The 27,481-nt window shown below is 47.4% G+C and overlaps 1 protein-coding gene across 4 annotated transcripts in view; it reads right to left on the reverse strand.

Moving 5' to 3' along the window:
• RPTOR (regulatory associated protein of MTOR complex 1) overlaps positions 1-27,481 on the reverse strand; it is a 258,055-nt gene that overhangs the window by 44,853 nt on the left and 185,721 nt on the right. For 3 of the 4 annotated variants that reach the window (XM_090059361.1, XM_090059358.1, XM_090059360.1), the window contains 8 exons: positions 21,701-21,775; positions 20,063-20,128; positions 19,206-19,397; positions 17,934-18,074; positions 13,651-13,768; positions 11,956-12,096; positions 11,355-11,513; positions 2,107-2,225 (listed from right to left, as the gene is read on the reverse strand). In XM_090059361.1, the coding sequence (XP_089915487.1) occupies positions 2,107-2,225; positions 11,355-11,513; positions 11,956-12,096; positions 13,651-13,768; positions 17,934-18,074; positions 19,206-19,397; positions 20,063-20,128; positions 21,701-21,775 (1,011 nt within the window). The remainder of the gene's footprint in view (positions 1-2,106; positions 2,226-11,354; positions 11,514-11,955; positions 12,097-13,650; positions 13,769-17,933; positions 18,075-19,205; positions 19,398-20,062; positions 20,129-21,700; positions 21,776-27,481) is intronic. The other variant, XM_090059359.1, reaches the window with a different exon arrangement.

Consider the following 27,481-nt stretch of genomic DNA (forward strand, 5'->3'; position numbering starts at 1 on the left):
AACTTTTTAGGAGTCGCATGTGTCGTTTAGCACCATGGACAGCTCAGGAGGAGACTCGGAGCATCTCACTGCAGACTATGGCGATCTGTGAATGTGAAGGCTGCACACAGGGGCTCTTCCTTGGCTTCCGACTGAGGCAAAGGAGGGAGAAACTCACTTGAAGGTCCACAGCTAAAAACCCTGGCAAAGATAAGTGCTTCAACTGTTTAAGGTGTAAAACCATCCAAAGCACCAGTGCCTTGGAGACTGAGGGCCAGAGAGCAGCTGGAAGAGAAGCAAAGTAAGATGCAAAGTGTCCATCTGCTCCAGGTGAGGAAATCCTCGTGGCTTGGAGGCAGCCCTCCTGTCCAACAGTCATCCGTCCCCATCTCCTCCAGCCCTCCCTGACAGGCAGCACTTGGCCTCTTTTTCAGCTGTGGACTCAGAGACTCAGCACAACCTGGGCTGCTTTCACGACCACAGCAGAAGACAGGTTACTTTGCACTGCTGCTTCCGTCCCCAGATGATACCCTGCCTACAGACAGACAGGGGCCAGCCACCAAACCAGGCGGCTGGCCCCTCCGAATACAGAGAACTAGTGTGAAGAGAATCAGATCTGCAGCTTCTGGTGAAGAGGAAACTCCATCCGCTGCTGTGCCGCTTCAGTCAGAGCCTTACAAAATCATCAGAAACACTTAGCAGCCCAGGCATGACACTCATTCCCAACTGTTACAACATAATGACCCACACTTCCCAATCCCGCTGGCTAAGCAGAACTGCACTCTGCTAGCAAAGACATTTACAGGACACAAAAACACACCGGCAGTGCTCAAGCAAGCTCTTTTTGCCAAGGGAGAAAGCCCCATAAAAAAAAGAGAAGGCAAGAGAGACAAGTCCCAGGTCCCCTGTGTAACCCATAATTTACAGCTGGGCTAAAGCTTTATTTTGCCGAGTGCCATGCAAAGTGCAACACTGAATGACCCAGATGCGATTCAGAGGGGAGAGCCTGAAGGCTTGCACTCTCCCCTCTTTACCATTCTCCTGGAGCTGGCCTTTTTCCATCTGAGGCACAAATTCATTTAATGCCCAAACCACTGGTGGGGGAATCTGAGCCTGCTGTCCCCAGGGGGTGAAGTTATTCAATCCCCCAAAACACCATGGCTGCACACTGACCCAGGGGCGTATTTGAAACAAACAAGGAAAGGACTCAAATTGGGAGCTTGCTGCTGATGAGGAAAATGGACTGAAAAAGCAGGTCATCTCCAAGATGTTACAATGGCAGATGCATGATGCTGGCATCTCTTACTGCAACTGTAGCTCGGGGGGCGTGAGTCTGAAGTGCAAGGGATCATTCACAGTAACTGCTCAGTAAGAGACACCGTCTTGCATGGGAATGGCTTGTGGCTATAAAATGCTGGAGCAACCAGAAAATTGGAATCCAAGCATAGCAGGGGCAGGGGGAAAGGCAGTGTCTGTATGGCTTTCTGGCACCATCCATTGAAGGGCTGATGGTGATAAGATGAACTGAGGTGGCCAGGTGCTTGGCTTCTGGTGGAAGGTGAGGGTTGCTGCTACAGCTCCCCAAGCGGGAGCCATTGTGGAATAACAGAGATGGCAGCCTCCAGGGAGCACTCACCATCCTTGGAGGATGAAATGGGATGAGCATGGTGGCTTAGGTTTGTATAGAAGACGGGAGAAGTGGGAGGGGGTCTGCATGCTGACTCACATGTACTAGTTCACCTGGATTGGAGAGCCGTTGTGGCTTCAGTCTGCAGGCCAGTCCCACTTGCATAATCTAAATCAGTTTGCAAAGGGATAGTTTAATGAAGTATCTGTAAGGTTCCTCTCAGGGACTGATCGAGACAAGTAGACTTGCAATTCTTAAGGGATTAACCTAATTTACGCCATGACATTATCCCTGGCCCGCCCCCATACAGTCACATTGTTACCTGGTCAGGACCGCCACAAAACGGTTTTATCTTGGGATGTCAAAGTTCCTTCTCCAATAGCACTGTCCTTCCAACTTGGCCTATTCAATTCAATCTACCCACGCTCTGCACGAGCATGAAAAAAAAAAAAAATCAACCACAAGAGCTCAGATACACGTAGGAAGGCAGGAAGCCATACCTTGTAGGCAATACTGTTGAGCACTTTCATAGCCAGGTCTGAGACATCTGGATAAGGGTCAGCAGCCAGGTGAAGGAGGACTCTCCAAATCTGGGTGTAAACACTGTTGAAAGAAACTCCTGGAACAGAACAAAAAACAGCAAGAGTGCCAAAAAATTACATCGTTTCAGCCAACTCTGAACACCTCATGTCTTGCGAGCACATTAATCCACAGGGGAGCTCCAATGCTTCCCAAGGGTAGTTTGGGAAGAGCAAAGCACAGTGCTCAAACCTACACTCCCAGAAAGGGAATGAAGGCTGCACTGTGTTGTCCTTTGCGAAGTCTGCAAGGCTTAGCTGAAACAACAGGGGAAAATCTCAGGGACAGTAAAGAGTACTTGGAAACGCACCTGAGTGGAAGTGCCGATCTTTCTAAACCTTTGGAGCAAGTCACTCAACCACCCTGCATAAATCAACTGGCACAGAAACAAGGTAATAAGTTGGGAGCCTCTGTGAACTAAAATCCTAAACTTTAAAAAGCCAAGAGAGATCTACTGCCCTTTTAAAAGTTAACACGTGTGACGATGTGTGGCGCTGTTCTGTAACACTTCAGTTTCCTCCCTTTGATTGTACGCTGGGGGTCTCATGTGAAATGCTTTGAAACTTCTGTAGCAACAGTGTTGGAAGGTAGTTTAAGGACCTTTAAATACATCTAACTGGCAAACTCAGCATCAAAGCACTGCAACCACATGCTTCAGGGCTGATCATTTCAGAGACCATAAAACCGAGCCCCTGTCTACCGTCCCCAACTGTCCCCAGAGGTTTCTGTGTCACCTCTGCCTGACTCTCCCTCTACCTCAAGAAGGGTGTTTGTGCCTGAAAGTTTGCAAAGAACAATTTTTCAAACTATTTAGTTGATCTAATAAAAGATATCACATTTACCCAAAGAATCTTGTCTGCCTATGTGTTTAGACCAACGTGGCTACAACCAACACCCCTGTGCCACCACTGGGCACTCCTAGCAGCTCCATCATGCCAACCGACCACAAAGGGCATCCTGGGAAGGCAACAGCTGCTGAAGACACTGCAGCACCTGACAGAAGGTGCATGCGTGTCTGCAGATGCCTTCTGCTCGCTGCCAGCCTCTGGCAGAAGCCGGCCCCTGGCTGGAGAGGGGGTGACAGTCTACTGGCAGAAGGAAGGGGCTCTGCTGCCCTCTGTGTAGATGCCCTCATAGCTTTGCAGAGGGAACTTAAGCTCTGCCAGTTCAGCTCTTTAGTGTAGACTGGGCATGAGTCAGCCCTTCCAGCGGAGTCAGGGGGCTAATTGATGACCCTGATACCTAACAAGAATGCCTGCAGTGTGGTACGCACAGCAGGAGAGATGGTTACATGCAATATTCAGATCAAAAGAGGCAGGGCTTGGATGAGTGCGAAGAAGTCTGTATGTGCTTTATTTTACTGGCTTCTGGCACATCAGCAGTTTGTTACTCCTCCCACCTATCACCGTGTACCATCATTGTAACACCATTCCTGGGACCTGAGCCATTTGAGTGCTACGAGGTAGGTACTGGAAAGACGAGAAAGGAACTAAAATAGGGTTTTCAAATGAGTCACAATTAATTGCAAATGACAGAGCAAGCTGTTCCTGCATTTCCCCTAGATGCTTCTGGAGACATGTAAATATAAACCTTTAGGTTTGGAAGAAAGGGATCCTTGGTCAAGAAGCAAGGGCTCCCCCTGGCTGGCTTCTACACCTGACACTCAGGCCAAGAGAAAATAGATTCTGACAGTTCAGTTTTGAACTCTGGCCCAAAAGACTTAAACCGAATGCAATTACAGGCTTGAGCAGCACACAGCTTGTGCTTTTTTCTGTATGCTTGTCTAGCTTAGACAAGGGAATCTCCTTTTCAGTAGAAAAAAATCACTAAGATATGACAGGGAGTTCTGCGAATGGCCAGGCAGCGAGCTAACTTCCACCCCCTAAAGCATCCTGCAAAGGAAAGGACTTCTCACCCAAAGGGTGGCCACGGGATTTACTGGAGCAACTTTAACATGTGGAGGAGTCCATGGCCAGCTCTCAGCCCTGCACTCACGATGGCACCTTCTGAACAAGCAGCTGCTGCCCAGTGGGACCTTCTACTGGGCAACCTCCGTGGAAGAGCCTGTCACAGCTTTTCCTAACCTCTCCTAGTATGTGGGCTTCTCATAAGGTTGCATCCTGGAAACTCATTCTGGGCCAGATAAAGGTGCAGCAATGTTGTTTGCCCCGTGGGACAAGCGAGACGGCCGATAAACCCTAGTACAGAGATCAACCAGATTCTAGACACAGGCTCACCCCATTTTATGCCCATGCTGAGACCGCAGCTGGGCAACAGCAGTACAACACTGAAAACTGAGCAGGACAGCAGACAGGTGGCCTTGCTTGGTCTTCTGTTTCTATAGACCTAGAGTCAAATTTTGACTCTGGCCAGAAGGGGAGATTCCCTCTCCTCCTCAGTTGTTTATACAGGTTTGCAATAAAGACAAGTCACTGCACAGTAAAGCAAGGAGCTGCTCAGGAGACACCCAAACAGAATGGAAACGATGGTGGCACCGTGCCGGTCTCTGCCTTGATACAGGGCATTATAAGGCTTGCTCTCGTCAGCACTTGAATTCACCCTGAAAACAACTCCAAAATGACAAAGTGCTAAAAGACTGGGAAGAAATGTAGCAGACACTGCAGCAGCTGCCCGGGTAACAGTGCTGCGAAGGTTGCCTGAAGCCTGCTCAGCATTCTGCTTCCTGCACGTTCGGTTCTGTGCTGAAAGTTACATAAGGGCCGCTGGGAAATCGGGATGGCTTGATTTCTTTTAAAGTTCATGAAAGAGGGAGAGTGGGGAGGCAGAGGGGAATCCATCAGTATTTCCAGCCCTTCTGATAACAACCTCACCGATGACGCAGGCTTGAAGAAAGAACGCCAAGACATCTTTTATACATCTAAGCATGATGAAAAAAGGGAAAAGGGACTTTGCCAGTGCAATTCCACATGCGTTGGAAAAGAACAGAAGGAATTTCCACAAAGGTTTCTCAGACTCATAGAGCGAGCGCTCGAAGGTGTATTCCCCTCTCCTGCTAGATTACATTCATTTTTTTCTCTGATGATAGCACTGCCGATCGCACCAACTCAAGCAAGTGCCACGTCTGACGTAGCTCCTGGCAGAACTGGGACGACCCGAGTCAGTGAGATAATGAAAGGGGACATGGGCAGCAAGAGGAGAGGTTCGATTTCACAGAGTGGACTACAATAAAAAACATCCATGAGACACAATCAAAGCACCAGGCAAGTGGTGGGCTGTGTAATTTAAAACAACAGCTGAGCTGTGTAATTAGTCGGACCAATTCAAAGCTGGTTTAATGGACCTTGCAGGACAGATTTACAAAACGACTCTTGTCAGCAATGAACATAAGAAATAAACAGTGTTTCTTCAGTGATAACTTTGGCTTTGTTTGGCTACACACAGGGGCGGATCTGGGGGTCAGGAGCAGCATTAGTGCAATCACACCCCCTTTTTGACTCTTGCTCTGCACACCAGCAGCACTGAAGAAGTCCATTGACTTCCTCGCTCATTGGCATCTACCTGGCCCCTTCTAAGCCTATAGTTCCACAGGAGATAACGACCCTGTCTTCTTTTTAACGGGCTTCATGTTCCACCTGTCCAGCCAGCCTTTGTTCTGCCCTTCTGCTGCCTCTTCATTGCTCCTAGAAAAGAAGCCCTGCAGATTGGTTTTTAACTCATTCCAATGGAGTTCTATTCATTTTTGCTTCAATCTTGAATTGAATCAGACAGCCTAGGCCCCTAGCCTACTAGTAACGCTTCTTGTTGATGTTGAACTGGAGAAGAATAGGTGGTTTTATAAAGGATGATGTCCTTCACCATTTGCACCCCCCTTTTAAAAATTCAAGATCCACCCAGGAATACTGAGAACTCTCCATCCATTCAGCCATTAGCCATCAGGGCACACAAGTGGTTAAGAGCTTAGGCAGATCACCTGGGTACCATGAGGACACAGTTGTAAAGCACCCAAACCTCGGCACTGGTGTTTTTACTGAGGCCCTTTCCTTTGCCTGCTTCTGCTAGCCCATTAAAGATACTACAGTGATTCTACGCCTTGATCTTGGGGGTGAGAGACAGTCCATTCCCCACATACCACAGCAGCAAAACACTAACCAAGAGCTCACCATGAGTGCTGGTGTGGTTTAGACAGGAGACAATGGCTCCTGCTTGGGGCTGCATGTTTTCCTGCAGTGAAAAGCAAGTTTTGAACTGATATACCCAGTGAAAACACGGAGCTGAAATCTTTCACATGGAGCAGTCAAGGGAACCCAGGGACTCAGATACACAATTCCCATTAATGTTAATCCCACCTGCTTTGTCAATGTATCCCATCATCTCCTTTACTTTTTCCCCCAGTGCAAGAGACGGTCCTGGGAGACCAAGATTCAGATGAAGAAAAAAATCTAATATTCTCTGGGTTGTGTGAACTGTGTGTGGCAGCCTGCTCCTCTGAGATCAGACCCAAAGTGACGGCAAGTGGGGAACTAACATTTCTTGCAGAGATCTCACAACTTGTAGGCTGGTCCCTGTATTTAGTCTGTCTCACAATAGGATGCCCTGGGGACCACTACCTTCCACAAGCCCTGAGACAGCTGGGATCCTTCAGGGACTGCAGCAGAGTACTGCTTCTCACGACAGTGCTCATAGTGAAGCAATGAATAACAAGCACCTTCCCCAAACGCTGGCAGCAAAGGGACCTGGGGCGGAAATGGCTCAGGGTGGCTGCCAAACCCAGATTTCCTGCTGATATACATAATGCAAATGGCACCACAGGCAGTCAGCTGAAGTTTCCCCACCCAAAAGAGATTCTCACAGTAGATCACAGGCTCTCCAACACCCCACGAAATACAGAGTACAAATGGAAAGGCTCATGCCCTTAGAGGGGGGATTTTCTGACCACAGTTGCTACAAGCAGCATAAAAAGCTACAAGCAGCATGTGGGGAGCCAGAGGAAAAGCAAGGGCCTTGGGTCCACCATGATCCGCTGGCTGGGGAATTGGCTCCGTGGTCGGACCCAAAGGGTGGTGGTTGATGGAAGTCACTCATCATGGTGTCCTGTGACCAGTAGGGTCCCCCAAGGCTCTGTCCTTGGACCCATATTGTTCAACATCTTCATTAATGATGTGGACACTGGAGTCAGAAGCAGACTGGCCAAGTTTGCTGATGACACCAAACTTTGGGGCAAAGCATCCATGCCAGAAGACAGGTGGGCGATCCAGGCTGACCTGGACAGGCTCAGCAAATGGGCAGATGAGAACCTGATGGTGTTTAACACTGAAAAATGCAAGGTTCTCCACCTTGGGAGGAAAAACCTCCAGCATCCTTATAGGCTCAGCAGTGCTAGGCTGGCTAGCACTATGGAAGAAAGAGACTTGGGGTCATCATTGACCACAAGATGAACATGAGCCTGCAATGCGATGCTGCGGCTAGTAAAGTGACCAAAATGCTGGCCTGCATCCATAGATGCTTCTCAAGCAAATCCAGGGATGTCACTCTCCCTTGTACTTGGCCTTGGTGAGGCCGCAGCTGGAGTACCGCGTCCAGTTTTGGGCTCCACAATTCAAAAAGGATGTGGAGAAGCTTTAGAGAAGAGCCATGCGCATGATCAGAGGTCAGGAAAACAGACCTTACGACGACAGGCTGAGAGCCATGGGGCTCTTTAGCCTGGAAAAGCGCAGGCTCAGGGATGATCTGATGGCTGTCATATTGAATGTAATAGTTTGAATGCTTGTATAATAAATACCCATTAGCCAGTTTAGAAAAAAGGCAAGGTTCATCTTCTTATCTAGGCTCATTGCTTGTTTTTGCCTATGTGCTGAATGTCTTGGTTCTGAATTTTATCTCTAGAGGCCTTTAACAAAGTTAACCTAAAAACGACCCTTAAGCAAACATTCTGAGATATCAAAACCTCGGGGCTCTTGAAAGGGGTTTGGGAAGAGAGGTCACTGCAGCGGTGTGGAAAATTTCTCAAAGAATACAAAGTGACCACCCAGCTGAAATCTGTTAAGAAAGATCCGAGCCCAAATTTGGGAGTAGTGACAGGTTTGGGTAGGAGGGGCCCAAGACGGCAACTCACCCAATAAAAACTGTAACCTACAGCCCCAATTTGGAGGTAACCTCACTTGCAGAACACCGAAGGAAGAATCGCAAGTGTAGGCCGAATCAGACTGATCACCTGAACCACCCTCTCCGTGAACAAAAACTCCAGTTCACGCTGAAGCTGCGGAGTGCCCGAGTGGGACCGAAGGAAGGGGACTTGTTCCTATCACTGCTGAGACCAACCCTAAAACCATAACTAAGATGAAAATATATCTGGGGATTTGGTTTCTCAGAATTCTAGGATTGTAAGTATACCATGAGAAACAACAGTAGTGATTCCAAGTTAACCTTTAGTTATAATTGTAGTTGTTTTTGTAAGACTAATTCTTATAGCACTGTTTGGGAAGGATTTCTTAAAGCTAAGCAGTGTTATATGTGTAGCAAGGAATTTTAAAATAAAATTGTGTTGTATGTATTTAGTGTGTAATCATTGTGTAATCATGCAATCAACCAAATACTCCCCCAGCCAGGAGCATTAAGCAAATCAGTAAATTGTGTGGGATCTTTCTCTATTCCATAACCCACTAGAGACAATGGCCACCTATAAGTTTATCAGGGGTGACCACCAGTATCTGGGGGAACGTTTGCTCACCAGAGCGCCCCAAGGGATGATGAGGTCGAATGGTCATAAACTACCGCGAGACCGTTTCAAGGGTGGACATAAGGAAGAATTTCTTTACTGTCCGAGCCTCCAAGATCTGGAACAGCCTGCCATCGGAGGTGGTTCAAGCACCTACATTGAACACCTTCAAGAGCAAATTGGATGCTTATCTTGCTGGGATCCTATGACCCCAGCTGACTTCCTGCCCTTTGGGCCGGGGGCTGGACTCAATGATCTTCTGAGGTCCCTTCCAGCCCTAATGTCTGTGAAATCTATGAAAAAGGGACCTTTACAGTCCACCATCATTCTCTCTCTCCCCACTCCCCTGACACAGCTTAGAGGATACAAGATTGAGGCCAGAGCAAGAAGTGGAGGGTATGAAAAGAACTTGACCCTCCCACCCCAAACCGCTTCTGGTTTAGAAGGCGGCCTGTCCAAAATAGCCTGGAGCACTGGAGGGTGGCCAGGGAGTGGGTTTAAAGCAAAAAGGAGGAGCTGCTGGTCCCAGCCTGTCCTGCCAGCTCAAGGCAGGGACACTACAACTCTGGCCTGGATCTACTGCACAGTGGTGCATGGCCCTGCTAACGGGCTGCCGGAGCTGAAGGAATGCTGAGAAACCTTCCCTTTGGGAGCAGGTTAGGAGACTGCGATCCTTTAGCAAGAATGAAAAACCCCTGGCTTTAAACACGCAAATGCTGAAGGTAATGGGATTCTGTGTAAGTTATGAATTTTAAACACCTCTGTAAGCTGTGTCATTTACTGCTGGATATGAGCTCTTCCTGATTGAATATGAATGAGGGAGGCTTTGGAGCACCGCTTTTTTGTTTTCTTAAGTTTCCCTCACTCATCTCCAGCTCATTCCTAGACTCTTTTTCAGCTAGGCTATAAAGCTCTCCTGAGACGTACACAAGCCATCAAGCAGGCAGCAGGAGTCTCTTGTGGAAGGGTGGGGATGAGCTCGTGAAGAAGGAGGGAGCTGAGGTCCTAGTCTAATATGGGTGGAAGCACTCCAGCAAGCCTGCAAGGCCTCCTCAGAAAGGACCAGGGTCAACAGTCTGTGTCAAGGGCTGTGGATTTTAATGACTGCACTTTATTAAGATGGAAAAGGAGCAATTTTGAACTGCCATGGGGGCCCTCAGCCCCCAGGTAATAATCAACTAGATCTATTTATCAGTGTGATCCCCAAATCCTTCTGGTACTGGAGTGCAGCATGCAGGATTTTCATTCACTGGGCTGCTACATTTTTCACCCTACCCCCATGAGACCACAGGTGAGAGGGACTTTTCAAGGTGCAGGCATGACTGGGGGCCCATATAATTCATATGCATGGATGGATCTGAGCCTTCCCTGTCATTTGTCTAATGTACAGTGTCTTCTCCAGTCCATTGGGCAAGGGAACATTTCCAACCTGGGTCACCTCTATGTTAGCTGGCTCTGTTCCTTTCTGTCGCACTGGAAAGGTTCTTAGCCCATTAGACAGCTGATGCCGAGTTAAAGAAAAAATGCTGCTAGATCGATCAGGTATGCTTTGAAAATGCTACCAGAAAAAAATAGTCAAAGAGCTGAACTAGTCTACTGAAAAGCTTCCTACTCGGTTCTACAGAGGAAATGCTGGGTTGCATCTCCCATGCAAAATCAGCTGTGTGCTACAGGCACCAACATCTCTGTTCTGCACTGTGGGTATTATCTAAAGGGCCGAGGCTTCTGGGCAGAACGGGACAGTTTAGTGTTTGCTGCGAAGGAGATCAATAGGCACGACAGGTGGTGTTCCTACCTTCCCCAGAAGGAAGTAATGCAGATGGGACTGGATGGAAAGGGATCAGTTCTGGTCCTCTTTGCCCAAAATGGTCTTCTGCGAAGCACCAAACTTGGTCTGCTCTCTTGGCACTCAGACAATTAAGACATGGCCCAGGGCTTCTCCTTTCTCATCTCAGTTTAAAACTGTACATGAGTGCGCATAGTCACCAGAAATATCAACTGGGAAAGGCTGGCCTGTAGACTACTGCAAATGGTGTAACAAACCAAGCACAACTTCCAACATAATCAAAGGCGAGGTAGAAGCCAGTGGCAAGGAGCCCAGCTATCATCTCCATGGGATAAGGACCCTCCCTGTCCATCCTTTATTCTGTGAAACTGCAGTGGCTATAAGATCCTCAGGGGTGCTACCTTTTCACTGCAAAGCCTTAAAAGGAATTTCATCACTAAACACCTCCATTTCTTTGCGCATGGTCTCTTTCTTTTCTTTGATCCCCTGTTTCCCCAAACAGCTCTTCAGGTTAAGTTCCCTCTTGCCCTTTCTCCATATTACCTGCTCAGGCACAGTGACAGCATTTACCCAATGTGAGAGTTCTTGTTACAGTGCCACCTCCCGGAGCCACACATTAGGGCTTTTTCCTGACCTGCAATGCTGTGGTCACAAGAGGGCAAAGAAAGGAAGAGAAAAGGAGGAAAGGCAGGAGAGTCCTTGCTCACCTATCAGCGAATTCAGTGAGGAATAGGAGCTGACTCTTCTCATCTTGTCAATGGTTTCAAATGACAAGATATACTCTTCGTTCTCAGGGCTGCCCAAGGTGCTGCTGGCGCTGCTGCTGGTGCTGAGATTCCCTGGAGAGAAGGCAACAGAGCTTCCAGCTGCCAAAAGGGAAGCAGACAGACATGAAAGCAAGTGCTAGAGACAGAACCATCAGTGCTCTGCTACCTGGACACTGTTACCAATGCTGCGACATGCAATAGATAAGGGGTAGGAAAAATATCCTCAAACCCTACTTTCTGAACACTGGGCATTCAAAAACAGGCTATGTGTCAGGTTGCAGGAATGATGCAGTCTGTACAAAATCCCTGTGCCTCAGAAGGGTGCCCTGCTTGGTCTCCTGTAGCTTATAAAATTAATACTAATAAAGGCCGGGGATACTCATATCTCCTTGTAGGATTGGCAGATGAATGCCCTGCCATAATGGTTAGTTGGCCCTTGATGCTTTTCAGGTGGCAGAATTTCAGAGCTGGCAAACGGACCAAATGAAATAAAACCTCACATGAGGGAAGTGGTAAGAAAAAGAAACCAGAGTCCTCTTACGTTCTTCGTTCAAGCTGAGGTTCTGCAGAGACTTGTTCAGGTTCCTGGCTGTGGTGACTGCTCGGATGTTCCCATAGGAGCTGACTGACCGCAGTCGCGGAGTGCACGGACTATCTCGGACTGGCGTCAAGCTCCCACCCTCTGCAAAGGCAAAGTTTAGCAGTTATGCACAGAATCACAAGGGAGCAGCCCCGCCACAGCAACACACTGTGATCAGAGGAAGCAATTAATTCAATTTAAGCAAACCACTTGTTTGAAGGATGCTCAGTTACTGCCATCTGTCCTAAAGTAGTGAGTAAAGACCAAGGGCTGGGGTGCCCACATCCCCCCTCCACACAAATAACAAGGCCTCAAGTTCTTGGGCTCAAGTCCCGTTAAATCCCATAAATTCAGCAGGACCAAGCCTTGTCAGTCCCTGCAGACAGCTAGGAGAAACAAGGTGCTTCTTTCCTCCAGGCCAATGCTGGACCGGTGCCCACACCTGGTCCTAATGTCTTCTGTTGCTGCAGGCGCGGTCATGTAGAGGACACTTAAGCTATTAAGTCCCAATTGCATCTGTTCATTAACAATCTGGTGGCATTTTTTTTTCATAATAAAAGTTTATTAAACTCCTGACTTTTGGGCCAAATTTCAGCTCTGGCTTCAACTCAAATCTTACCCCATGCCCTGAAGACCTGTACTTTCAACCAACCAAGCCACCCTTCACTTCTTTGTGGATTGTGTCAAGGCTGCAGACCACCTAGTTCATTCCCTCACAGCCATGCCCCCGTTTCAGTGATGTGAGCTCTGCTTACAGCATGCACATTTGTAGCACACGCTGGGATCCTTCCGGATAATGAAAAGTGCTATATAATCGCAGGGGATGACTATTTTCTGCAGGCGAGGGAGGAATGTGGGGAAGCTGGTTTTCTAATATGATTCATTGCTCCAGACAAAGGAACTATTAAATTACTCATTGCAGAGAGAGTATACATTCTCTCCTGCAAGCTCTTGTTGCAAAAGTCCTGTTATCCCTGATGATTTCCAATATATTTAATCTCTAAAAAAAATGAGAGGCCAGGACCAATTTCTCTAAGGGCCCTTTATTCTTCAAATGAAGCCAAATGCAGAAGGGTGAGAAGAAACAGCACATTAAACACAAAGGGAGAGAGACAAATGAAAGGGCACAGGTACGCTCCAGGAGGATACTGCAACGTGAAGTTCTCCATTGTCTCACCTGATGCTTTCCAACAGCTCACAGCAGGATGAGCTCACTGTAGAACAATGAGACTTCTCATTAGCAGCCTCAGCTCACGCAAGAGAGAAATCACCTGTTTAATATGCCATGGAGCTGAAGATCAGCATCAGCTTCACCCCCCTGCCTTGACAGTACACTTCAACCTCAAGCAGGATAAATCCCTGCCCAGGCCAGTTGGGAGTTCAGTCTGCAGGGTTCCTTAGCAAGCCAGAAGCACGCCGTGGCCTTTTCAGATGGAGACCTGCCCGAGATGCTGCTCTGCAGGCCAATGCATCACACTGCCAAACAGGCAGCAGGGCTGCCCACAGCATCACTAAACCGTATAGCCCTGCTGTTTGTTGGGCAGATCAGCATCTGAAAATACAGCACCTGGCCATGCAGTCAATTCCCTTCACTGAGGCTCCTGGGTACTTATAAGGATCAAAATTTCCCTGCCTATTAGAACTCAAAAGGTGTACCTGTGGCAGCAGGAGAAGGCAGAGGGTAATTCTTCTCTTCTTCCATGAACTGCAAGGCAACAGTGCAGAAATTGCTCTCGTACTGAACCACAAGGTGACTCAAAGCCACCACCAGCTCCTGTGAGGGGGCAGGAGGGAAGAAACAGACCTCTGACCATCAGCTATGTCAAAAATCAAACAACTGACAGCAAGGAAGGGGAATTATTGACAGCTAGAGAACAAAGCGATCAACAAGCTATTCCAAAGAAATTCATCACGTAGACCCTGGGCTGCCTAATACCAAGAACCAAAAATCAAAGCAGAGGGTATATTTTTCACGGCACATGCAGGGAGTATCTTTTATCATCAGAAATAATTTGCTTCATGCAGGAATGATAGCCTGACATGAAATTTACTGTTAGAAATAAAGCACAGCAGTCACATGGATCCCTGCCTAGAACTGATCTCCAGCAAAAGATTATGGAGGGCCGGGGGACGACATCAGACGGAGAATTCCTGCCCTAACCCTGGGCTTCAATTGAGGGGTGCTGATGAGAGCCTCAGAACCAGCGCAAAGTCTACCTGAGTCTGTGAAACAGCAATTTAAACGCTGCAGCTATAAGCTGCACATAACTATTCTACCTTAATGTCTCTTTCAATAGCAAATGCTTCTCAGGACCAAATATGCTTGCATTTGGGGTGAAGGGAAGGGACAACAGTACAAATCCCTATTGTAAGACTTCCTCTTTTCCATTTGAAGGAAGGGGGGCAACCTATGCCTCTGTATTTCCAAGCTACTCTGTAGATTTGAGACATTCATTTTTTATGTGCTTAGCACCATGATGAATAGAGAGGGGATAAAACAAAGGCATCTGTCCCGCAAGAACTTGCTGTTATGCCAAAACGCTGCTGAATGAACTTGAGTCCTGTGGTGCATCATCTTAAATTGAACACCCCACGAATCTGACAGATCCCCAAATAATCCTGCATTACAGAAAATTACCATACATTTTCATAGATTGCACTTGTGAGCCTGTGAAATCACCCTGTTCCCCAAAGCAAAGGCTGCCACAGAGAAAAAAAAACATTTCTCAGGTCACCTGCCAGCAAGAACACAGCATTTGCTTCTTTTGAGATGCTTTTCACCGCTGCATGGTGCTGGAAAACAACACAGGTGTAGAGTTTGTTCTTAATGTGCTTCTAACACAGGAGACAGGCAGAGAGGTGTGGAGGATTCCTCCGCTGGCCTATTTAGAGGTCCGCTGGCCTGTGCACATTTTTCTCTAAAGCAGAGAGATTATACACAACGATCCCCCTTGGCCCTCCATGGAGATGCGGCAAACGGATGGGAAAAGGGCAGAGCTTTGCGAATCCCCTCTATCCTGAGCCAATATGACAAGAAGGAGCTTCTCGTCCGTGAGCATCTTTTTAGCTTTTAAAAACAAGGCAGAACAAAATCCCTGTGCAACCAGCCCTCTGACAGAATTAATACCCATCTGTCACCTCAAGTGAGGATGAGGGCACTTTTTTCTACTTGGCTTGGAGAAGCATTGATTTTTCCTTCTTCCAGTGCGAGGATCCGAGCAAAGCCAAAGTGCTTGGTTTCAAAATGAATTCTTCACAACAAAGGTCTTTTACTCCTGGCCAGGCTCCCTGCTCCCCCCACCCTTTGATTCAGCCTGATATTGTCAGATTGATGTCGTGTCACAGAAAGTACGGAACTGGAGGCTAGGACACCGCGCTCTCCTCTCACGTACCGGCTGCTCCCCTGCCCACGAGACATGTGCTTCCTGCAGTGCAATAATGAATTGTGCTAAGGAGCAGGACACTTGCCCCCCACGGCAAAGGCTAAAGCACAGTCTGCTCACATGTGACATGCTGGAAGGAGCTGCTACCTGTGCTACAATCACTCAAAATCCCACCAAAGAGACACCAGTAATGGGCTGCTGGGGGCATTGCAGAGCCACTGGGAAGCCAACTCATCTGTACTCCTAAGCTTGCTGACACGGTCAGGCCAGGGGAGGCAGCCAGGTACACTGCTCTCCTGGTACCGATGCTGGCTCTCTTAGGAGCAGCACTGCTTACCAGGCAATGGAGCGCCAATCCATTTCCATGGTCTAGTGGGCTGAGAGAGGGGAGCCCTGGAGAGATGGTGGGGGAAGGAGTGACAAGGCTTGGACAGTCATGTAGGATCATGTTGGCAGCCATGCCAGACTGCTATCATCTTGCTAGGGTCATCTGATCCCAGCAGTCTTTCATGCCCAAGTGCAGGGGGGCTGGACCCAATGATCTGTAAGGTCCCTTCCAGCCCCTAACAGCTATGAAACTATGACTGATATGAAGGGCTTGTGGTGGTTCCTGCTACTTCTTCAATGGCCTTAGTCTCTAAAGGAGATGTTGATGTCTCTCCAAGAAGACATACGTTGGAACACAGTCACATTGCCACATGTTCTGAAGCATAAGATGTCCTCTTAGTGTTAGTTCAGCCCAGCCTCTGCTGTGGTACTGGTATTGAAATGAAACAAAACCAAGACACCCAAGTGCATCCCACCAGGGACAGGCTGGCCACTGAGTTGTGCCTGAAACAATCCAGAAACCCAACAGGTAGTTCATGTGCACGTGCCGGATAATGGAGGAGAACCTGTAACCTTCAAGAGACGAAGGAAATGCTACTCAGTCACTCTGTACCGGCCTTCCTTCTGATTTCTGAAAGCAACACAGTCTCTTTACTGAATGGAGATGTCATGTTTCCCTAGCCCATCCCTGCATCCTCCCCTTGGGCTTCCGTACACTTCATGTTTCCAGTAACAGATTAATATTTAATATTTTATTTCAAACCCAAGGTCCTGTAATGTAAAACTTTGCTATCAAAACAGTAATAAACAGAAGAGCTTTACAGAGACAGACTGCAGCTCTCATGTCTGGAGGATGTAATGCAATCAGCCAGAATTCTCCGGAGTCCGGGTGCTAATGCAACTCCTCTCCCGTCTCTGTCCCTGCCACAGCACTGGCTTCAAACTCAGAGGATCAGTGTGCAAACAAAGAGATGCACTCCTGTTTCAGACATTTGCTTAAGGGAATGAGGTGGGTCAGGTGGACTCAGTGGCGCGTTATTAAATGGCAGATGTGTTCTGGTCCGAGCAATCCCATTTTAATACCTGATCTTTATTATTTGGTCGTTACGTTATACAGCGCGCTTACATACAACGTATTTTTTGCTTCAAAAGGGATCCCTTGTATCAGACAGCAAATGAAATTCTATGCCTATTAAAATCTATTTGAGAGACTCCTCCGAGCCCAAGCGGGAAATGGAATTTTCTGACGTTCAGGGCAGATGGGAGATGGCATCAGTGCTCGAGAGTGACGGTACTGGAATTACTAACGCTGAGAGGATGCAGTCTTGGGCTCACAATCAAGTAAGCTCCTACCAGCCAGCATCCTTGTGGCTACTTGATGTTCAAAACCATGATCTACATGCCAGGCTAACTTTCTTTTCTTCAGAATGGTGAAAGCAGCTAACACTATTCTTCATGCTAGAAGCATGAAGCGGAGAGGAGACTGACGTTTATATAAATCTCCCGGGAAATGAAGATGCAAAGTGATCAAGACAAAAGGCCTTGGCACTCTGAAATCCGCGATGTACAAAAGCTCTGTACTTCCAGCAGAACCATATGAATAGCTACAATACTCCAGAGCTGTTTGAAGGACCCACTGGGGCAACCAAATTGCTCAGTAGGTTCTGGGTAGTAGTTTCGGTGCAAACAAGACAAATGGAAAGGAGTGGGGGAAAGCACCGAGCAAGGGAGAAGACCCACGTATTTCCTTTGGGCTATTAGTGTCCAGTTGTAGATGGAGGTGCCCCTGTGGTCAGTCTCTCAGATGCTAAAGGAAACTCTTCTCAGAGTTCCTCGGGGCGAGCCCATGGAAACAGCCTACTGGGACAGAGAGAGCAAGCACACAGTAACATTGGTCTCACATTGTACAGATTCCACTTCAAATGGTGGGAGAGTCCAACTAGCCCAGACAACTTCTTTGGCAGGGGGGAGCAGGTATGTACACACGTGGATGAGGGAGTTGGCTTTGAGCGCTCCCAGGGACCACCTGACTCCAATGCAGGTGACAAAACAAGGCAGTCTGTTCACCTGTAACCAGCAGCTAGAACCCTAAGATGTTCACCGGGGATGGCTGCACCTCTACAAGGCATCAAAAGACAGACCAAATAAATGTTTCCTAATCCACAAAGACTTCCACTTTGCATAGAATTTGCTGATCCTCCCACCTCCTGCAAAACTGTCCTCCCGTACCTTTCTGACCATGGGGCTCCCGTCATTGATGAGCTGGGCCAGCATCATGGCCACATTATGATCAATGGTGGTAGAGTGATCAGTCCGCTCAGCAGAGTTGCCCACAAATGTACCCAGTGCAAACACAGCAGCACAGCGCACCTGTAAGAGACCAAACATTACCTGTTGGTTTCCTACCTGGTCCTGGCTTTGTACTTCTCACTACAAGCTCTTACCCTGGAATCTCTCCAGAGCCAGGCAAATGGAGGGGATAATGGGGGCTGAGAGAAGCCCACCATTAGAAGGGAAGAACAGATCCAACTGGCCACCTTCCAGCTTTGTGCAATTTGAAAAACATTTCTCCTCCAAACACCTGCTGGCTTCCTTCTCGGTGACGTTTCAAAAGGCACTGGCTAGAACCTGCTAATTAGCAGTGCAATGTGAACAGAGAGTTACTGATGGACCAAAGTCCCCTTTGCACTAGAGTGCAAGGACAAAAGAAAAAGGTGCAGATAACTAAACAACAGGAAAACGGGCAGGCTGACCCATCACATAGCAGACTGGGATCCAGTTTGTTCTCTGCAGCCTGCCTTGGCAGACACTGGGAATGGTGTCAGTATTATCAATTGATGGGACTCCAAACTCAGCTCTGAACTCCTTTGGCAAAGTGACCAGAGGTGCTGATAAGCCGTCAGCACTGTTCGCTGATTGTTTGTGAGACTCTTATCTCTGTGAATAGGGACAAGGGAAAGGAGGTGGCAGATACCTGGCACAGGGAGCATTAAATCACAGCAAGAATGTTTAATCACTGCAGGCTGCTACCGCCCTTTATCTCCAGGATTATTTCTCCCAGTGGTAATAAAACTCCCCTGGGGTCACAGAGTCCCTGTCAATCAGAGGGTGGCTCTCCTCAAGAGTCTCTCTTTCTGGGAGAATGCTTTCTATAAAGGCTAAACACATTCAATTAAAGACATAGTTTTACATCTCGCGGGCAACGCTTTTCAAACTCAGACCAAAGGGACTGGAAAATGGGCTGAAACAGACAGCAAGCTGTGTGGCACAATTCGGGGGCAGGAGGGTTCTGAAATGGGAGGAAGCAAACAGGGAGGGAGCATCTGTAAACTGCATCCCAAATGACTGAGCGTCATGGCTTATGCCCCTAATCTGTGGAAATATCAGAGAGCTGCTGCTTTGAGCCGGACTGATACAATTGGGAGATTCCTTGAAGAAACTGGTTTTAAAATGGCTGGCATTGCCCTTGCTCAGAACGTATATATGCACATAACACAGTACCTCTGGGATTGGGTCTGAGAGGAGGCTGTAGAGTTTCTCGTGTGCGCTGTCTCGCACACCGCACCACCGGGCCGAGTCAAAGTTCTGCCAGATTCGTCCTAAGCAAATAGCCACCCACTGGCGCAGGAGAGGGTGTGGATCATTTAGCTGCTCCAGGCAGATGGCAATGAGGTTTCCTTGGAGGCAGGCTTCCTACAACACAGTTCAATACCATTCACTGAGACTAGCAGCTTCTGATTCTGTCAATAAAAGCCAAGTTATGTCGAGACAGGGGAACTACTGGAAGACATAATTCCTTTAGGGTGAGGTGCTGCTCTACCAAAATATGATCAGAGATGTTTTGCACATGGGTCTAATAAGGATTGGGAGAGGTCAGCTATGTACTGTTATGAAGCAAAATAATTAAAAACATCCAAAAGGCTTCCTACCCCTCAGCAAACCTGCCTTTTCCTCAGTGGAAACACACCTGGCACCTGGAAGAGTCCCTAGGCTTATGGCTCACTCAACTGCTTGGCTTCCTACCCCTGCCCAAGACTTACAGCAAAACCCCCATGCTTCCAGCTGATGAGAACTGGGCAGGATTCCATTCATAATGTCCTGGCAATGGTTGCTGCCAAATGATGCTTCCCCCTAACCCCACTTCTGGGCAGAGATCGTCTCTGTTGCACATCCAGGACAACTGTGTGGATGTGAGAGGGAGGGTGGAGACACTGGACTAGAAATCTCCCTTTTCACTCCCTCCTTCCAGCCCTGTGGTATGCTCTGACGCAAGCCCGACTAGCTGAATCAAAACAAAGCTACGGTGTAGAGGAGGGCAAAAGAGACACAAGGGATGGATGAAGGCTGCCGGGACTCACCTGCCCTGTATTGTAGTTGTTGACAATCACAGCCAGAATGAAAGCGGTCATTGTTCTGTGTTCAGCCTTAAAAGCAAAACAGCGTACGGTTCATTTTTTTCTTGAAAACAAGATGGAGAGTCATTATGTTGCTGCAGAGCTTGCAAGGAGACCCCGCTTGGCCTTCTGGAGCTGTTTGGTGCAAATCCCCTAAAACCCATGCTAACCTGAGAGCTCACAAGCTTAGTGCAGGGTTCTGGCTCCTTAATAGCAAGGGGTTGGGACAAGGCAAGAAAGTCTACCCCTCCCTCCCTGCCCACCTCAATGCTTAGAAGAGAAAGTGGCAGGCACCTGCTGGCTGTCTGTGTCTGTCTGACTGAGGCTAGTTGCCTTTTGGGAGACAGACATTTCAATGACAATTCTACCAGGAAATACAGCTGGCTGTAATGCTACATGGATGGCAAAGCTGAAGCCAGAGATTTGGGGAACTCTAGGGAAGAAAAATCTCTCTCATTAGTAGGGTGGTGAAGCACTGGAACAGGTCACCCAAAGAGATGGTGGCATCTCCATCCTTGGAGGTGTTCAAGGCCCAGCTAGACGAAGCCTTGGCTGCGATGATGTAGTTGAGGCTGGTCCTGCTTGGAGCAGGGGGTTGGACTAGATGTGACCTCCTGAGCTCCCTTCCAACCCTCATTGTCTATGATTCTATTAAATGTTCAAGGCTTTAAAAACAGTTAAACTGTGTATGCTTGGGTTGGGGGTTTTATTATTATTAAAATACACTGTGCCAAAAATCTCAAACATAAATAAGATAGGCATATGCAAAAAAATACCCCCCAAAATACTGTTCAGAAAGTGCCTGCTCACTCATGTGTGGTTAGCTGAAGCCCTGAACTGCCTGGTTTACTTATGTCCTCTGGCTGGCAGGAAAGCCACTTCATGTTGTATTATTTTACTTTTCTCTCTCTTTATTTCTTTAAGGCTAAGCAGGGCAATGATAAGAGCAATGTTTTGTGTGATTCCATTGCATTTCACTCAGGCTTGGGTGACTGGAAACTATTTTGTATGCCACTGTATTTATCATTCAAATTCAGGATTTCTACAGCTTTTGTGCAGAAAATCCAGTGGCCTATTTACTTAATGCTAATGACAGCTGTGTACTTTTATCGGTGGAGAAACCAGGAGAAAATAGTCCCCAGTGTACTGTTTCTGAAGGGGACATAGGAATATCTACGGCAGAAAGCTACAAAATAGTGTTTTGTCAGAGGCAGGTAAAGAAGTTACAGTGAAATTAGATAGCTTTTCAATCCATTTATCAGGGCACCTGCAGCTGCCACATCAGTTCAGATTAAATAAACATTGAGTAAAGTAAAATAATCTCTGTTTAAAAGATTAGCCTGCAATAAAAAGTACTAAAGACCCACTGACTTTTGCAAACCTGTCCAACTACAAAGTGTCTCTCATGGGACCCCGTTTTACCGATTTCAATTTTCCCTGCGGCCAACTATGCGGCCCTCAGCGCTGCTCCGTGGTAAGGCAGAGGGTGTCACTAGAGAAGCCATCTCGGCCAAGAGCACCAACCACATCACAACAGCAGCACATAAGGCAAGACAGACTAAGCAAATGTAAATGAGTCTGAAAATGATGATTTGTCCTTACTGGCATGTAGGGATCTGCCAAGACCGAAAGGAAATATTTGTGACCGTTGTCCTTCACAAGGTCAGCTTGGCACGACTGTAAAACGAGACAGAGAGGGAAAAACAATTGAATACAATAACCAGGAATGGATTATTTTTGCCTCTGTTGATTTATGAATATTTCATGTCCTAATCATTTTCCTCAAACCCAGTCTTCATCTGCCAAAGAGAAGCAGGAGCAAGTTCTTCTGTCAGGACTGCAGCCAAACCTGACCTGCTAGGAAGAGGTGATGGGGCCCTGCAATGGCTAAAGCAAACGGCCCATGTTACTCGGAGCCTGAAAGAAATACAAACTGCAGATGTGCCCTCCGGTTCTCAGGAGCACTTGAGAGAGAAATAGCACATGCCGAGTTAAACCTGACCTCTTCTTGTTCCGCAGCGTGCCCTCACCGTGGTATTTAAGAGACACTACAGGGAAAACAGGAGGAATTGGATGAATCAGGTTTGTGACATTTACAAAAGTAAAAAGAAAAAAAGAAAAAAAAGAAAATGACATATCTTAAAAGTCTCTTCTCTAATTCACCTGGTTTTCTGATGGTTACTATCTCTGTCCCACTGCTTAGGTGACAGACAAGAGTCAAGTTGCCCTATGCAGGTAAGATTTGCTGGTAACGGTTACCTATCGCCCTCTCTGTGAAGCTGAATTTTGGTCTCTGCAGCTAGTATAAAATCCTGGCCAAATGCCTCAGGCTCCCCAGATCCTCGGGCAGACACGAGGGCAGCTGCCCAGCACTTCCATCTCAAGGCACATCCTCTTCACAGACTAACTGCCCTGGCTGGGAGGAAGGCTTGTGTGCTCGTATCCAGAGTCTGTTTTGGCGTTCCTGACTGGCGCATCTAGCATGTGGGCATTCTGCTTGCTCTCCCTAGGTATCCCTCCACAACCACCACAAATGGCAGCCAGGGATCCTCCTGACTTTCCATTCATGTCGCTCTAATGAGCGGAGACTGCTGATAATGACCCCGTTTTACAGCTGGGAATTACGAATAAATGTCTTTAAGGAGCTACAATATAAGCAGGTAGGGTGCACCTAACGGACTAGAGATCAGATGAGCACACTGCTCCCAAAAGGTGCTAGACTATCAGTCCTGGGGCCGAAGTTCCCCATCTGCCCACTGCACGGTTCTCTTACAGCAACCTGCATCGATGGGCTGTTGCTTAGCTGGAGATGTTATGTGCAAGGGGTGGGAGACTGTGCATTTGTCACGTTCTGTTCAGTCTCTGATCTGGGGCTGGAACACAATTTGGAAGGTGACTTAGTCGCACCTACATGGGCAAAACCAAACTGTGCCAGCGTGGATGAGAGGCTAGCGTGTTCTAACATGATCTCGGGACATGTAATAAAAATGGCTTGCTAGATAAACCTCACTACCACTGTGGGCAGCATGATGCACAGTATGCAGGGGTCTTCAGGGAACAGCATTTAGAGAAGATGCACGTGGCCTGGATTCAATTGCTTATAACCCACACCAGAAACTAGGTTTTCTTTTTGCCGTCGTACCCTCTCAAGTTGCAGGTATGACATATTAGGGTCACACTAAAAGAATACATAGTACGAAAGCAAAAATTTGAGGGGAAAATTTGACATGGCTTTCAACTCCTGTCGTGGCTGTGATTCTGCTGTATGCTTCACAGTAGAGACAGGGTCATGCATATTTAATCAGGAATGGAGGGTGAAGAAGGAAAGCTAATTGTTGAAAGGATGGGGCAGGAAAGACAGAGATGCAAGAGAATATTTCATTGCTGAAGCAAGTAAAGATGCTGCTTGCAGCAGACCAAAGAGCAGAGAAGCTGAATCAATGCCAGACTGAGCAAGAAGTCTGCCTGACTTTTCCTATACCGCTGCACAAGGAGGATGGCTGGTTTCCTTGTCCACATCCTTTTTAGCTTTCATGGTGCTGCCCCATAAAAAAGCCAGTCTTCCCACCCCAGTGTGCAAGCACACAGATGCCAATTCAGAGGAGACTGCCCGTCTTCACAGTGCCTGCTCTCAATACCAGGCAGTCATCTGAGGCTACAGGCAGGAAGGCAGATCATAGCTCCAAACATGCACTTTGCTAATATGTTCTCTAAGTGGTTCCTGAGAACAATATTAATATACAGTGTCAATAATGTCTCTCCTTCAAGGAATCAGCATCATGTACTCGAGAACAATCCTGGAACATGAACAAAAGCGTGGCAGGGTGGATGCAAAAGTTTAGCACCTGCGTGAAGTAAAAGGCTTCCAGTTCTAGAAGGGGGACCAAAGTGTAGTTAAGCTATTTACCATGCGCAGGCGATGCAGTGCGAGCATGGTGTGCATCCCTTCAAGCTGTCTGAATATAGAGCCTGTAACTGCATCAAGTTCTCCTGCGGGAACACCTGCCTGGAACATCTGTACTGGCCACAAGGTGCCACTGCTCCCCACCCAGCCCACCAGTAGACAGGACATGCCTGGCAGTTAGATACATGCCATTTAAAGTGTCAAAACTCACAGCTTTAAAAAGCATCTCAAACTTCTGCACTGTCCTTGCTAACGCCATATTTTCCCCATTTTACAAGTACTGAATTTGGGTTGTATTGTTTTACGTGGAACTTGAATGAACTGCACTTGCCATCTTCCCATTTGCTTACGGGGTCAGTGACTATGATGTCATCAATAATGCCATTACTGTTGGGTCGCAGTTCACTGGTGAACTCGGGTGGTCTCTACTGGCTGCAAATTCCAGCAGCTGAGCACTGTTTTGCTTTGGTCTCGTCTGCAGATGTTTTGCCCTGACATTTCTCACTGATTATGGTGGGGAACTTTTAAGCAAGGTATTTAAGATGCAGAAAATGCTGTGTGTGAAATGATACCAGTTTAGCGCAGGGAGGGCTCTTGGCCTGACTGTCTCTGCAGGGAACCTTTACTTCCCTTTTTATTGCTGTTCATATGTTGCAGCAGGCCACACCAATCCTACATTTAATGCTTTGGGCACCTATGAAAGGCAGGCTCAGAGCCATCACCTGATCCATGCGCTGTGCAGCACAGCAGGTGGACTGGCTGGAAACACTCCAGCACAACTCAGCCCTGCATAGCTAGAGTCATCTCTGAACATCTCAGTGAGAAATGCCTGCATACAGGCAGGATTAAAACAAGTGGATTTGAATGCTGCAGAGTTTATTAAGCACACCCACATATGCCTTTGTTTAGAAGACCCACTTCTATCTACTCTGTTTGCTTTTTCTTGAAGCTCACACGACAATGGTACAACTCTTAAACAGGGCAGTTACTAATCAGGGCATCTTCTGAACAAAGATGCATGCCATACAGTGCACACACATCAGAACACACCCACTCATCCTTGCCTGTATTCATTCAGACTACTTCCTTAGCTTCAGTGCTCCTGCATGGAGGGAGAAAACAAAACAGGAATAAAACCAGAGCTGCGTATTTTGCTGTTCAGAGCACTAGGTCCAAACAAGTGCGAGGAAGAATGATAAGAGTCTCTGGTAAGCTGCCCCTGCCCCTGCCCCTATCCAAATGCAAACAGTGTAAAGCAATTAGCTGAACTCTGGCTCTGGTAGCAGCCCTCATCTCCACGGTTCCTGCAACTACAGCATGATGCACATAGACTAGAAGTGACATGAAGAAGATGGTGCTGCTCAAATCAGAGTGCGTAGGAAGTTTCTCTGGGAAAATGTTTGAAAATATGTACGTGTTCTTACATGGTAGGAGCACTGGCCTCTGCCTGGATGATTGATGTAACACCTACCCACATAAGAGAGCTGATCCAGCTAGAAACATGCCCAGTATGGGGATCTAATCAAGGCTGGCCCAGTCACTCACTCGCACACACACTCACACTCATTCCTGCTGTACTCTAACACTGCAGCAGTCATGATTCAATGCAGTCTAACAATTAATCACTGCATCCATCTTTTAGTCAACAGGATGAAAAACAGCCTCTCATGATTGCCTTCAGCAGCTGAGATGATACTCTCTCTTATTTTTGCAAGGCATACCCTTGCAGTCGTCACTTCCCTCATAAATCTTACAAACCAGCTCTCTCTGAAAGCATCATGTCCACCTGGGAGAGGATGCCTCACAGCTGAGGTATTATGATACAGGCTGCTGTATCGCTGGATCAACTAGGACAGCACATTCCCACTTCCCTCCTTCATTTCTGTCATGAAGATACTGGCTTTGCACTTTGTGCTGTTGCATTTAATCCTCTGGGAGTGGAAAAGGGTGGTGAAGGGAAACATGGTCTGGAAAGTTATGTGGTTCTGAATACATAATGCAGGCAAAGTCAGTGTACAGCTTTTTATTCCTCTTAGAAACCCAAAGATGTCTCAAGCATATTTAAGCATGTCTCTGGCCAACTGGGACTGGAAAACTGTGTCTAGGCTTATTTTTAAAACAGCTCATGACATAGGCCAGAGTCCTTTAGCCTCCGATAAACACAAATCTTTGCTTTTATTGTGGCATGTGTCAATTAAGTGAATCCTACAATATCCCCATATTCTCCTGTACACAGCATCTGGGGCAGAAGCTTTAGCTTCCAAAAGTAGCTTTAAAATGAATAACTTCCATGCTTTCTGCCATCCAAGAACCTACTAAGATGTTAACTAAAATATATTTATGGAACTAAACGTGACAACATTAGCTCAGGAATGAAGAAAGTCTCAATGCACCCAGTAACCTTCCCGATACTGAAAGCAGAGCAGATAGTGAAAGTATGGAACCAATGCCAAAACCAGGAAGGATTCTGATTTAAAAGGAAATTCAGGAGATTTTTATATCAACCATGCCTGTGATTAATTGTGGGTATCAGTGTTGCTAATTACATACTGAACTACTGCTCACACCCACAATCCAAGGAGCTGCATGCATAAAAGCAGTTTCACCTGCAATTACTTGCCTTCTCAATTACTTGTATTAAAAAAATTATGAGTCTCAGTTACAGCCGTCTTCAAAAATCTGGCCTCAAGTTTCAGGCCAGGTCCTGAAGGATGCCAAGAGCTACTAGTGTGTGTCCTGAGGGGAAGAGCAGTGCAGCGCCCAGGGCCTTCTGTAGAAGCAGTACAATGTCCTGCCCTCTCTGGACTGGTCAAGGCTGTGAAGCCCAGCAAACTCAGGTTTCGTGACAGCACAGAGAAGAGGACAGGACTAGACTGTGAGTAACATTTGTAGCAAAACTCTCCACGATACCTAGTTTTTGAGATACTAGTTATGGGGGTGCTGTTTTAGTTCTGGAAGGGACATGTCCTGGCCAAATGAAGTTTCACACCAAGCAGTACACATCTGCGTGTTTTGAACGTGGAGTCCACACCCATCACCAAGGACTGAGCTATGAGATCTAGCCGGCACTGATCCCCGCACTTCTAAATCACGGGTCCCCCTTGTACACAAACATGGCCAGACCTGGAATTTCTTTCAATCACCATGACATTTCAGCATGCCTGATGAACGAAGACAGGAGTTGCTTCACTCCAGGCAGATGGGAATAGCTTCTTCAATGAGCTGCTGTTTGCTTGCAAAAAATCAGGTGAACAAGCAGGTAGGCCAATAAGCCATTTCATATCAGGCTTGTCACCCCACAAGTGGGGATTTTGCACGAATAAGTTTGGGCAGTGAGCCCTATTGATAGTTGGAAACTCACTGGAAGGACTTGCTGGGTCCACTGCAGACGGCACAGACTGCCTTTCCCACTACCTCAGTATGGATCCCTTTGAAAGCAGCTGGCTAAGGAAGACAGCTGTGCTAGGAACTGGCATGGC

The sequence above is a fragment of the Crocodylus siamensis genome, chromosome 8 (genome assembly GCF_052110815.1).
Source record: "Crocodylus siamensis isolate JL-2025a chromosome 8, ASM5211081v1, whole genome shotgun sequence".
NCBI lineage: Eukaryota > Metazoa > Chordata > Crocodylia > Crocodylidae > Crocodylus > Crocodylus siamensis.